This window comes from Hypanus sabinus, chromosome 16 (assembly GCF_030144855.1).
Source record: "Hypanus sabinus isolate sHypSab1 chromosome 16, sHypSab1.hap1, whole genome shotgun sequence".
Lineage (NCBI taxonomy): Eukaryota > Metazoa > Chordata > Chondrichthyes > Myliobatiformes > Dasyatidae > Hypanus > Hypanus sabinus.
In genome coordinates, this window is record NC_082721.1 from 70,818,116 (window position 1) to 70,832,948 (window position 14,833).

The window sequence follows — 14,833 nt, forward strand, 5'->3', positions numbered from 1 at the left end:
TCTCATGCCCCCTTCTTAAGCTCCTTTCTTGCTACCCTATATTCCTCAATAGACCCATCTGATCCTTGCTTCCTAAACCTCACGTGTTCTGCCTTCTTCCACCTGACTAGATTTTCCACTTCACTTGACACCCATGATTCCTTCACCCTACCATTCTTTATCTTCCTCACCAGGACAAATTTATCCCTAACATCCTGCAAGAGATCCTTAAACATCGACCACATGTCCATAGTACATTTCCCTGAAAAAATATAATCCCAGTTCACACCCACAAGTTCTAGCCTTATAGTCTCATAATTTGCCTTTCCCCAATTAAAATTTTTCCTGTCCTCTGTGATTCTGTCCTTTTCCATGATAATGTTAAAGGTCAAGGAGCGGTGGTCACTGTCCCCCAGATGCTTACCAACTGACAGATCTGTGACCTGACCCAGTTCGTTACCTAATACTAGATCTAGTATGGCATTCCCTCTAGTCAGCCTGTGAACATACTGTGACAGGAATCCATCCGGGACACACTTAACAAACTCTGCCCCATCTAAACCCTTGGAATTAATCAAGTGCTAATCAATATTAGGGAAGTTAAAGTCACCCATGATAACAACCCTGTTATTTTTGCACCTTTCCAAAATCTGCCTCCCAATCTGCTCCTCAGTATCTCTGCTGCTACCAGGGGGCCTATAAAATACGCCCAGTAGAGTAACTGCTCCCTTCCTGTTCCTGACTGCCACCCATACTGACTCAAAAGAGGATCCTGCTACATTACCCAACCTTTCTGCAGCTGTAATAGTATCCCTGACCAGTAATGCCACCCCTCCTCCCCTTTCCCCTCCTCTCTATCCCTTTTAAAGCACTGAAATCCAGGAATATTGAGAATCCATTCCTGCCCTGGTCCCAGCCAAGTCTCCATAATGGCCACTACATCATAATTCCATGTATGTATCCAAGCTCTCAGTTCATCGCCTTTGTTCCTGATGCTTCTTGCATTGAAGAACACACACTTTGGCCCTTCTACCTTGCTACCTTTATACCCTTTATTCTGCTGCTCTTTCCTCAAAGCCTCTCAATATGTTAGATCTGGATTTACTCCATGCACTTCTTTCACTGCTCTATCGCTCCAGGTCCCATCCCCCTTGCAAATTAGTTTAAACCCTCCCGAACCATGCTAGCAAACCTACCAGCAAGGATATTGCTCCCCCTCGAGTTCAAGTGTAACCCATCCAATCTGTACAGGTCCTTCCCTAGAAGAGATCCCAATGGTTCAAAAATCTAAAACCCTGCCCCCTGCACCAACTCCTCAGCCACGCATTCAACTGCCATCTCCTCCAATTCAATCACGTAGAATGATACCATCACTATCACGTAGCACTGGCAGCAATCCTGAGAACGCCACCCTTGCGGTTCTGTTCTTTAGCCTTCTGCCTAGTTCCCGAAACTCACACTTCAGGACCTCATCCTTCTTCCTGCCTATGTCATTGGTCCCAACATGTATCACGACTTCTGGTTGCTTTCCCTCTCATACCAGGATGTCATGCACCCGGTCAGAGACATCCCGGACCCTGGCACCCAGGAGGCAACAAACCATGAGGGTTTCCTTCTCACATCCACAAAATCTCTTGTCTGCTCCCCTGACTAAAGAGTCTCCAATGACAACAGCTCTCCTCTTCTCCGTCCCACCCTTCTGCACCACAGGGTCAGACTCAGTGCCAGAGGCCCTGCCACCGTGGCTCACACCTGGTCGGTCCACCTCACCAACAGCATCCAGGACAGTAAACTTATTATTCCGGGAATGGCTACAGGGGTGCTCTGCACTACCTGTCTACTCTCCTTCGCTTTCCTCCCTTGGAGTGTCACCCAATGACCTGCTTCCGGCAGCCTAGGTGTGACTATCTCCCTGTAGCTCTCATCTATGACTGCCTCATTCTCCCTTATGAGTCGAAGGTCATCCAGCTGCTGCTCCAGATTCCTCACACAGTCTTCCAGATAACCCAGCCACAAGCACTTCTGGCAGATGTGACTCTGCGGGAGAGGAGAGTTCCCCCAAGACTGCCACATCTCACAGGAGAGGCACATCACCGTCTCAGCAGGCATTGTAAAGACTAACTGGGAGCAAGCTCGTCCTCCGCCTCTTCTCGTCGAAGCCTCTCGAGTCAAAGCCTCAAAACTCCACTCCTTCACTGGCCCACTCACTCACTGGCCGCTTTCCACAGGCCACTCCGTTTGAGATAACCCTCTATTTATTTGTTTGAGCTTTGACCAAACAGCTTGGTCACATGACCTCGATTGCCCAATCAGCTGCTTTCTGCTGAGTCTTAGCTATTCAAATCTTGATTGAATAGCTCAGTTTTGTTTTAAAGATAACTAATCTGAAATCAGAGATGCACTTTATTAAGATGTTACTCAATGATTAAAATTAATCATTCTCAAACCCTTTTGCACGGCCTTTTGAGGTAGCGTGAGAAAGGCAAAATAATTCTCAGATCTGCTCAGTTGAGAAGGTTTCACTCAGACAAAGTCAAAAGGATGAGAAACCAACATTAAGAATGGAAAAATCAAATGGTGACCAAACAGACTGAAACTAGAACGAGTTTGTTTTACCTTGCTGCTTAGAGAAAATCTTTTTCTGTCGTTGCAGTTTGGGTATTCGCTCAATCACTGGATTGCAGAATGTGACCTGCCAAATAACAGTAAGTATCAGAGTTGAAAAGCTGCAACTGTATTGGTACAAGAAGAATCAGCCTTGTAAGCAACCGAGCACCGGAGCTGATCATTGCTGAATGGTGCAAGCCCATGGAAATATTAGTAATATTACTGTTAGATAACGAACAGAATCAGTGGCACAGAGACGATGCCAGTAGTTCCAATGCCTCACAGCTTCGATGACCTGGGTTTAATGCTCTCTTCCTAGAGCTTGCCTGCTCTCCCTGTGACTGTGTAGTCTTCTCCTGGTTGCTCCATTCTCCTCTCACATCCCAAAGGCGAGGAAATTGGGGAGTTACTTAGACAAAAGTGATTCTACAAATGCTGCAAAATCTAAGCAACATCCACAAAATGCTGGAGGAGTTCAACAGGTTAGGCAGCATCTACGCAGGGAAATGAAGCAGTTGATGCTTCAGGTCAAGATAATTCATCAGCCTGAAACAAGGACAGTTCACTACTCTCCATAGACATTGCCTGACTGACTGAGTTCCTCTAGTTACTTAATTAGACATTGCATCCTCAACCCCCTACTAAACTCCACATAAACGCATGACTGTGTGGCCAAATTCTGCTCCAACCCCATTTACAAGTTTGAAGATGACACTCCGGTAGTAGACTGTGTTTCTACATAAGGAGGAGACAGAGGGCCTCATGGCATTGTATCAAGACAACAACCCCTTTCTTAACATCAGCAAAATGTAGGAGCTGGTCATCTTGGTATCTCAGTACTCATGACAATAATAAAACACCAATAATAATAATCAGCTGACCTCTGTTAAAAGCAAGTTCAAGGTTTTCAAAATGTAATAATCACTAATTTGCTCAGTATTTGCATCCCCATTAATTTAAACTTTTTAAAAACCTGTCATTAGATCTTTTAATTATTTGAGCAACAGCAAGGATTTTCACTTTGGTATGAACATTTCATTATGTTACAACACACACAAAATGCTGGTAGAACACAGCAGGCTAAGGCAGCATCTATAGGGAGAAGAGCTGTTGACATTTCGGGCCGAGACGTCAACAGCGCTTCTCCCTATAGATGCTGCCTAGCCTGCTGTGTTCTACCAGCATTTTGTGTGTGTTGTTTGAATTTCCAGCATCTGCAGATTTCCTCGTGTTAATTTCATTATGTTCTTAGGTAATTTATTCATAATATTGAGACAAAAAGCTGCAGGTGCAGGAATCTGGAGAAAATAAACTGCTGGAAGAACTTAATCGGTCAGGCAGCATCTGTAGTGAGATGGTCTACATTTCAGGTCAAGACATTGCTTTGAAACTAGGTTCAGAGGGGAGATTATTAACAGAAGGAGGTGAGAGGGACAGCTGAGGTGAGGAGTTGGTGGGTAATAGGTGAAACCATTTAACGAGGGAGAAGGTGAGATGAGTGGGAAGGGGACCAACGAAGTGAAGATAAAGACTGGAGGATGAGTGGAGACACAAGCAACGTTCTCTCTAATCTGTAATGACCAGTATGCGAGAAAGTCTTGTACTGTGTAATTTTTTGTCAAGTGACAACATGTGCACACTGAATAATTTCTTCAATGAAAATTGTAAAAATCAGCCAGCTCTAAAATCTGCAGACAAACCATTGCAAACTCCATGCTGTCAACACACTCCACATCAGAAACTGGAAAAGGAAAAATGATTGCGTACAACTGTGAGTTATACTTAACATGCCAACTAGGTAGAGGGTGACAACCTTTTGTGCGCATTTAAGCTCCTTTGTGCACTAGTAACCAAAGATGTGTGTGCACCCACATAGCTTAGAGGATTCACTGGACACAAGAGGCTGCAAGTGCAGGAATCAGATAAGTGAGGAGGGTGATAAGACGAACTAGGTGAGGGAGGGATGGTGGCCTGGTGAAACCAATGGAAAAGGTAAGAAATTGGGCATGGGGGGGGGGGAGGGGAAGTTAGAGAATTTGAATTCTGCCTCTCCATGTACTGCCTGCCCACTTTTGCACCCATACCTGGATACACACACATACACCTTCTTGTACCAGCCATCTCCTCTCAACATCCTGTCTTGATGCAGGAACTCAAAAGACAGACAATCCATCCAGCTCCACATATGGTGCTCGACCTACGGTTCCTCCGGCAGTTTTCTTTATTATTTTGTTTTATTTTAGAGATACAGTGTAGGATAGGCTTTACCGGCCCACCATGCTGTACCACCCAGCAACCCACCGATTTAACCCTAGCCTAATGACCAGACAATTTACAATGGCCAATCAATTTATTAACCAGTGCATCTTTGAACTGTGAGAGGAAACCAGTGCACACGAAGGAAATCCATGCACTCGTGAGAAAAAATATATAAACTTTCTTACAGAGAACGCCAGAAAAAAAATCCAAACTCCGATGTCCTGAGCTGTATTAAGGTTGTGATAACATTCACAATTTCAGTCATTACTGCAATCTTAGGCTTTTTAAAAAATTTGAACAGTCTTTGAGTACCTTTGAATGTCAAGTATATGTAGAAATAGTGTCTGTCATTTTAGCACAGTGGTTTCATGCACTGGTCTTGTTCCACCTCACCACTGCATGAGGCACACAGAACCTTGCTGACTGGACCCTGAAGATAAACATTCAGCAAATTCCTTAATGATAAGCATAAGATAAGGGTGAGGTAAATGCATTTGTCTCAGCTCAGCTCAATCCAAGCCAATGTAAATGCTGCAAAATTTGGAGACCATGCCTTCTGAAAATAGAACAGAATGACCTGAAGTCAATAGGTCGTCTCTCTTGGCTGCAGCACCCAGTCTTATTTATCCTCCTGATTCACGGTTTCAGCAAGAATACAGGATATTTACAAATGCATCTGTTTTTCACTGCCATCCACTGCTGTGCAAGCCTCTTCTGCTTAACATTCCCTCATCTTCTTTCCCCCCCCCCCCCCCCACTAACTCGATGAACGTGCCACCAGACATACCTCGGTCAGCAGCACCCCTTGAGGCTCCAAATCCAAATGAATTTCATGCCGCTGATTATCCAGGAAATCTTCCAGCTTGAGGTACTTCAATGCACAGAGAGAACGCCAATCCCGCCAGTACACACTGATCTCCAATTCCCGATTCTGAAATTTAAGAAAAGGGGATTAAAATGAACACCTCCACATGTCACCATAGTTTAACACACTCTATTGGTGGCAAAAAGGGAGAAGAGTTTTCCATAATAACGCAACGTCTTCTTAAATACTAGTGTTCAGTATATATCTTAGACATTGATTAATGAGATAGTAAGGTTTGAAAACAAACTAACTAACAGCCTTTTATAATCTTATCTTATACTGTTATGATAGTGAAGGATGATACAAATGTAAGAAAGCGGTAATTGCATGGTATAATTAATTATATAAAGCAAAGTAATGGATTGCTGTTAATTGGGACTCATTGGGACCAGTACATTTTGGCCCAATTAAGCAGCTGCCCCAGTTAGCCAGTTTCATGGAAATACTTAAAAAGGTATATAAACGATAAACTACTGTCTAACTGAGTAATAAATTATGTATTGAAATGAAATACAGAATAAGCTAAAACACTAGCAATATTACTATGGTACTATAAAACTTGGGATGGTGTGGTGGAGATATGTTTTGACCAAAGGAGGTGCAAGGTGCTCCTTTCCTCTGCTGGCTTACATGGTCACCCTTAGGCAAGGTGCAACACCTGTTTAGTACTTCCCCCCACAACCCATCCCCCGCCCAATCAGGATCACATAAAACCCATGGGAGCAGGTGGTGGATGGTCATATAAGCAGCTGGTGGATATTACAAATCCTGGTTATGCAACCACTGACACCAGGTAGGCAATCTCTGAAGAATGGTTGGGGTCACCCAACTTGTAAAGACACTGCCCAGAAGATAGTGCCAAAACACTTCTGTAGACAAATCTGTCAAGAACAATCATGGTCACGGGGAGAAATTCAGCCAGAATTGCCTATAAATTAACAAAATCAGCTGACACCTTGTGCAGGCAATGGACTGCTTTCATATAGTGCTTTGAACACTTCATTTTACAATCTTCACTTCCATTGTAACATTCGAGATGATTGTCAATACCTTCAAATTCTAACTTGCTGAAGTAGTGAAATAGTTTCATTTTCACTCCTGCCATTTCTGGCATCTCCAAGCCTGAATGCTTGAAACCACATTGAGCAAAACACAGTTCTGAATTGTCTTACTGATCCCCCTCATCTCTCTAGTTTACCTTCTCAGATTCCTTTCCATCATCTTACAATTTATTTTCATAAATTAATGTGCACCCATCTTATTACTGGATACTCATCAATAATTACATCCCTGTTTCTCTGGCAATTACCCCATACAAGCAGCTTCAAGAATCTTCCTGTAATAATTCTATTCTAGTTCTTTGTCCTTAGGATTCTTAATGCAAGGATTTGTTAATTTCAGTTGGCATCATTTACATGGTCACCTGGATGGACTAGGTCAGTACAGAACTTTCAGTCATATCCTACTTTATTGGTTCAACAATGAGTTTGTTATTTCCTCCTCTACTGTGTCATCTTGTACCTATTGTCTTTCCCATTCACAAACGCTCTGCAGATCTCTTGGCTTCTTTATAATTTATAAGGTCTTCAACAAAACAGATTCAAACCCAAATCCTTAGTAGAAATAAAAAGCAGAAAAGTGCCCAACCATTGATCTTTAAGGTTCACCAACAAGAAATTTCACTCTAGCTCCCCACCAACTCTGTGCCCAATCTATTTGTCTTCTATACAAAGGGAAATGGTCTTCCTCGTCATTGAGTCAGCCTCTTTTTTTTTTAAGATCAGACCTCAATGAAATTCCCTTTCAGGGATCTGTGAGCTTCAAAATGTGTTCACAAATTATAGATAAATTATATGTATAAAAAATTATTATTTGATCTGGTCATGACAAAAGTCTCTTTTACTTCATCTTCAGTCAGAGGTGCTACATACTTATGTCATCAAATAATTTAGAGACACAGGACAGAAATAGGCTTTTGTCCCACCAAGTCTATGTCACCCACTACCAACTCGTATTTATCCTATTTAAGGCACTATGTGCATTCCTTCTCTGTCAGTGATTTAAGTAGTTGTCTAGATGCTCCGTAAATATCATGATGGTCTGCCTTCATCAGCTCTCGGGAAGCACTTGCCACATTCCAGGCACCCTATATATGAAATAATTCCTCCTCAGATTCCCTCTAAACCTCCTCCCTCTCACCTTAAACCCAAGCTGTCTTGTCTTTGACACCAACATAATGGAGATGAGGTTTTTACTGTCTGTCTCCCTCTCAATCAGATCTCAGCCTCCTCCACTCCAAGGAAAACAAGCTCAACCAATGTAGCCTTTCCTTCGAACTGAAATGCTCCATTCCACATAACATGCCTGCACCCTCTCCAGCATAGTCACATCCTCCTCATCAATGGGGAATTAAAAACAATAAAACCCATTCCCTTCACTCACACGTTCCAACTCCACTGTGAAATTCTGATTCCATGACTGTTCACCTATCGACTTCCATGCAGTCTGGCCAACGACTATGTTGTCAAGCTTCAGGACAGCACTCACTTCATCTGGAGAGAAACGAACATTGCAGTATAAAGATTATTACAATAATTATCCAATTTGTGGTAAAACATCAATGGTGAATCCTGCTCTGTTTTGGTATGCATCTTCCTTCACAGCTCTTGGATCTCCTCTTTGTCATACACCAGCTGTGATCGTAATGCATTTTGGGACTGAAGCAAACCATACCTCTACCTGCAGTATTTCATCACGCACTCTTCAGGAGGCTGGATAAAATACAACATTGTGAATTGTAGAATATCTTTAACATGCTCTGTCCAAGTGAAACTGCACCATTCCATCCAGGAAGCAGTAATCCAGCTGGGAAGAGTGAATATTTCAGAGTCCATTTTGGAAAGAGGGAATAACACTAGAAAGCACATTGTTATCATTATTTACTGGACTGACACAGAGACCACAGGAAATGGCAGCAGTTGTTGTTCATATCCAACTGCCCCTCAATCAAGCCTATAGTTCCTCAATCTATTAGCAATATCTGCTTTCCCCTTCACCTCACATACTTGTCCACCTTCCCTTTAAATGCATTTGCATTAATGGCAACAACCACCCCCTATGGGAGAGATACAAATTCTCACCACTCTTTAGATAAAATGTCTCTGCACCCCCACCCCTAAATATTTTGCACGATTTCAGAGGTATATAATTTTACCTTGTTGGCTTTTAGCCTCATCTGCACTAATAGAATTGTCCTCTTTGTATTCACTCTCTCAAAACCTTATGGGACCTTTGTTGAATTACAAAGACACCTTGTGACAATATTAGTCCCAGAGCTCTACTCTTTGTGGGACATCACCACATGTGATGGTTCATTGGGAACACTTCAGGATCAGAATCAGGCTTAATATGTCATGAAATTTGTTAACTTTGTGGCAGCAGTACAATGCAATACATGATAAAAGGAAAATAAACATTATTAAAGTATATATGTTAAATATTTAAATTAAATAAGTAGTGTAAAAATAAGAAATAAAAAAGTAGTGAGGCAGTGTTTATGAGTTCAATATCCATTCAGAAATTGAATGGCAGAGGGAAAGAAGCTGTTCCTGAATCTTTGAGTGTGTGCCTTCAGGATTCTGTACCTCCTTCCTGATTAGCAATGAGAAGAAGACATGACATGGGTGATGGGTGTCCTTAATGATGGATGCTGCTTTTCTGAGGCATTGCTCCTTGCAGATGTCCTGGATACTATGGAGGCTAGTGCCCTTGAGGCAGGTAGTTTCTTCTCAAACTACCTGCATCTTTTGAACAGAATTTTAAACTTTTGCCTCAAGGTGCTCAACTATCCTCTAATGGGATCAAATTTCCTCTACTTAACCCATAAGCACACCTTGAATAAATGCTGCCTTTCTTTCGCGAAGGCAGCCATTACAGTCACCATAGCCCTCTACTACAATGGATTCCCATGACTACCGGGATCCATTGTCTTTATTCCTCTGTCTGCTTTGCTCTGAAAGCAAAATGTCTTCTTTCTTCCTGAACTGTGGCTTCGCTCTTGAATAGTGGACAGAGCCCTAACCGCATCTCACCTATTTATCACACTAACTCCTGCTCCTCCTGGATACAGCCAGAACAAAATTCTTCTGGTCCTCACTTTCCACTCCACCAGGCTTGTGCTTTGCAATTTTCTCAGCCATAACTAGTTTCCATCATAGAGCTTTTTGAAGGAATCTCTTCCCAGTCCACTCCATTGTCATCCACCACCCAAGGGACACAACAGTCTTTCCTCCTGAAGAGCTGATAAATGGGCATTTCTTCCTATCAGTGTTCACAGCATGCCTATAAAAAGTATTCACCCCCCTTGAAAGTTTTCATGTTTTATTGTTTTAGAGAAATTCTGGAGGAAAACTCAATGCAGTCTGCAAGAGAACTGTAACTTGAAAGAAGATGATTTGTTTTCTAGCAAGACAATGACCCGAAGCACTAAGCCAAAGCTATACAGGAACTGCTGCCAAAAAGTGCATCTACTAAATGCTGACTCGAAGGGGGTGAATACTTATGCAATCAATTATTTTCTGTTTTATATTTGTAATTAATTTAGATCTCTTTGACACAAGAGATTCTTTTTCTGTTGATCAGCATCAAAAAAGCCAAATTAAATCCACTTGGATTCAATGTTGTAAAACAATAAAACATGAAAACTTCCAAGGGGGGTGTGAATACTTATTAATGGCACGATATGAGAGAGATGATAAATCTGATTCTGATATGGGTCTCTATTATAGACTGAAAGTGGGAAGGAGGCAAGGAGAAAGGAGTCATAGTTGGGAAAAGGGAGGGGGAGGGGAGAGAATGAGAAGCACCAGAGAGACATTCTGTAATGATCAATAAGCCAATTCTTTGGAATCAAATGATTTTGTCTGTTATCTCAGGGCTGGGTGTGGCTGTACCTGTGCCACCCTCTGCCACCTGTCCCACACCCCTCCCGTTGCACTTTACTCTCACCCTTCCCAACATCATCAGCTCCAGACAGATTTACAAACTCATTCTTCGCTCCATGTTGACAAATACAGTACTGTACAAAAGTCTTAGACACACATACTATAGCAAGGGTGCCTAAAACATTTGCACAGTACCATATATATATTCTCAAAAATAAATGGAGAACACATCTGGAAAAAATCCAAAACACGTGTCACAATGAAGTCACAACTATGGCTCCAATGTTTTTTTTTGGATCGTCAGCCTGAAATGTTAACTCTGCTTTTCCTTCTGCAGATGACGTCTGACTTGCCCATATTTCCCAAACCTAGTACTTTTAATTTAAGAGCAGATTGCTATGTAATATACTGATAGATTCAAATGAACAATTAAAAAATGATGTAGGGGGACAATTTGTAAACCTAGAGGTCAAGAATTTGTTTAGTACACTCACTAGATAAGTCTTCGGTTTTGATTAAGTAGCGACCGCTCCCACTGCCACTCCTTCCGTATAGACCTCGGCTGGTCCTGCCCATGAAAGAATTCCGACTTTCACTGGGACTATAGGCTGGTAGGAGGATGCCAGACCCTCGAGAACGACCTGGAACAGACTCCAAAAGACCCGTGCAACCCACAATTCGGACCTCCAACGTGCCTGAAATAAACACACAGTCAATGGCAAAGTGTTCTCTCAGTGTGTCTACCACAATTACAAATGGACAATTCTTAATTACTTACCCAATCCTTTCTTTGGTCCTGTGAACAACCCTTACAAATCAACTTACATTACCACAATGCAACTGCTTGGTGCAAATTTCTACAGTACCTTCTGAGTTAACTAGCATAAATGTTATAACTCAGACTTAAGCCCTTGGACCTGAAATCTTTACTGCCTAAACTGTCCATATTTCCTTACCATTGAGTTTTTGCTGGCTCCTTAATCCATCCCATCACTGCAACCTTATTACGTTCCCATCAACCTCGCTTTGATTCTACTGCATGTGGCAAGGGCAACTTACAGCAGCCAAATAACCCACCAAACCACATCTCTGGGATGTGCAAGGAAAGCCAATCAGCCACAGGGAAAACCACTTGAAGGTCAAGTTGGAGCCTTGGTGTCTAAGCATGACCTGCAGCACCAGTGAGATGCCCCAAAGGGTTTGCTGCATTTCCATTTTTTAAATATTTCCAGTACTTGTATTTTATTAACATCTTCATTTTCTGAATCAATGACTTCTCCACAAGGGAGCATCTCAACTCATCCAGAAACAAGAATATTTTGAGAACTGATTCTTCCATGTCACTTTTGTTTACCCTTGGCAGTACGGATCTTACCATTATCACAGTGCATTCAAATAAAAGAACAAAGTCAAATTAATTGACATACATCAAGGAAAAAGAATCAGGAAAGTGAGTTTTTTTTTTACAGATATGTATTATTGATTGAGATGGGAGCATCAGGTAATATTTCCAAATTTATATAGAATAAAATGTTTAACACATGATAAGATAGTGATGATTTACAAGAAAACACAGACTGTCTTGCAAGGTGGACAGCAAGAAACAGGATGAAACACTTTGGAATATGGAGAGACTGCAGTATGTCAACAACTGACAGAGTTGTTCAGGGTGTAAAGGAATAGACAGACCTAGGTATAGTCATAGAGACAGAGAAAAGTACAGCACATAAAAAGCCCTTCTGCTTATCTAGTCAGTGCCGAACCATTTAAACTGCATACTCCCATTGACCTGCAACCTGGACCATAGCCCTGCATAACCCTACCATCCACGTAGCTATCCAAACTTCTCTTGAACGTTGAAATTGCTGGCTTGCACTACTTGCTCTGACAGCTCGTTCCACACTCTCACAATCCTCTGAATGAAGTTCCCCCTCGTGTTCTCCTTCAACTTTTCACCTTTCACCCTTAACTCACGATTCTAGTTAAAGTCCCACCTAACCCCATGGAAAAAGCCTGCCTGAATTTTACCCTATCTATACTCTTCATAATTTTGAATACCTCTATCTAATCTCCTCTCATCTTCTACTACATTCTAGGGCAAGGGTCAGCAACCTTTAGCACTGAAAGAGCCATTTGGACCCGTTTCCCACAGAAAAGAAAACACTGGGAGCCACAAAACCCATTTGACATTTAAAATGAAATAACACTGCATACAACGTTTTTTTTTTTGCCTTTATGCTATGTATAAACAAACTATACTGTGTTGCATTTAGAAATCGATGAACTCCTGCAGAGAAAACGAAATTACATTTCTGCATGCAACAAAAACATTTTGAACTCCGAAAAAAAGAAGTTGGGTTGAAGGTTACTTTTAAGTAAAATACTCAATCTATTTGAGTCCTTCTTGTATTTATGAAAAACGCCGAACTTAATTTGTCCGCCAGCAGCAAACCAAAAATAACGTCAGCCAGCTGTCAACCTGAAAAATAAAAGGACTATTTCACTGAACAATGAAAAAATATGAATATACATAAAATAATAGGCAATTAAAATATTTATCATACTTGGTTAATGGGATTTCTGCTCCTGGACCTCAGCGCACAGCATCTGCACATCAGGGCTGGATGACGTCACCTTCATCTTTACACAGGATCGCAAGCTGTCATCTGTGAGGTGTGCGCGATGTTTGTTTTTAATAAAGTTCATGTTGGAGAACACCTGCTCACATACATATGTGGATCCAAAGATCAACAGGACTCCAAGCGCATACTTTTTAATGTTTACATAAATGTCGGGGATAGCATTCCATGTTTCGAACACAAGTTTGTCCGGATTGGGGAGGTTTTCAATATCACTCCATTTGTGATTCTGAGCAAGAACGGCCTTCTGACGGGCAACATCTTCAAGGTCTGCTGTCAAGCGTCTAAACTTGGACACCCATATGACTTTGTCGGCTATGTCGGCCAGTTCCATCTCAAGATCAGGTTGACTCACACCTGCTAATGCAGTCATATTCAGTAGGGATGGATCGATGCTTAGGGGAGTGACCGGGAAGGATAATGTGTTTTTTTCCTCTCTGAACTCACAGAAGCGTTTCCCAAACGATGTTTGCATTGTGATGATTGCAGAATGTAAATACTCTGAATTTATCATGTCGTGAGCTTGTTTGAACTCTCTCAAATTGGGGAAGTGAGACAATGTGCCTTTCTGTAAATCTCTGGCAAGCACTGTCAACTTGCGCTCGAATGCCAAAACATCCTCCAACATGTTCAGGGCTGTGCGTCCTTTCCCCTGAAGAGCTGTGTTCAGCCTACCTTGGATCGAAAAATTAAAGAAATCGCGCACTGGCGGGTGTCAGGCTTTGGCAGTGGTGACGTATATTAATAGCGACAAAAAACACGTTTTATTTAGATTGTACAAGATCACCATAATCTTCAAATTTAGAATTATATTTCAAAAACTAACAAACTAACATAAAATACATTTTAATTAAATACTCATCATTTATTTTCCAAAGCCACAGGGAGCCGCAGCACAGAGATGAAAGAGGCGCATGCAGCTCCGGAGCCGCGGATTGCTGACCCCTGTTCTAGGGAATAAAATCCTAATCTATTCAACCCTTCCTTATAACTCAGGTTCTCCAGTCCTGGCAACATCCTTGTAAATTTTCTCTGTACTCATTCAACCTTATTTACATCTTTCCTGTAGGTAGCTGACCAAAACTGCACATAATATTCAAAATTAGACCTCACCCATAGACTGCAGTGGAAGCCAGTACATGGGTATACTTAACATAGAAATTGATCATTTCCTGATCGGTTGGGGCATCAAAGAATATGGCGAGAAGGCAGGAGTATGGGGTTGAGTGGGATCCAGGATCAGCCATGATGAAATGGAAGAGCAGACTCAATGGGCTGAATGGCCTAACTCTGCTCCTATGTCTTATCGTCTTGTATAACTTATACGTAACATCCTATCTCCGTACTCAATACTTTGATTTATGAAGGTCAACGTGCCAAAAGCTTTCTTTATGATCCCATCTATACCTGTGCCACCACTTTCAATGAATTATAGGCCTATATCCCCAGATCTCTTTGATCGACCGCACTCCTCAATGCCCTACCGTTCACTGTGTAAGACCTACCCTGGTTGGTTCCACTGAAGTCAACACCTTGCACTT

At 41.9% G+C, this 14,833-nt stretch overlaps 1 protein-coding gene across 1 annotated transcript in view; it reads right to left on the reverse strand.

Annotated features, from left to right (window-relative positions):
• The window catches only part of pkn1a (protein kinase N1a), a 139,287-nt gene that overhangs the window by 66,369 nt on the left and 58,085 nt on the right, over nucleotides 1-14,833 (reverse strand). The window contains exons 7-10 of the mRNA XM_059992076.1: nucleotides 11,148-11,348; nucleotides 8,153-8,262; nucleotides 5,633-5,776; nucleotides 2,596-2,671 (exon numbers count right to left, since the gene is read on the reverse strand). Coding sequence (XP_059848059.1) covers nucleotides 2,596-2,671; nucleotides 5,633-5,776; nucleotides 8,153-8,262; nucleotides 11,148-11,348 — 531 coding nt within the window. The remainder of the gene's footprint in view (nucleotides 1-2,595; nucleotides 2,672-5,632; nucleotides 5,777-8,152; nucleotides 8,263-11,147; nucleotides 11,349-14,833) is intronic.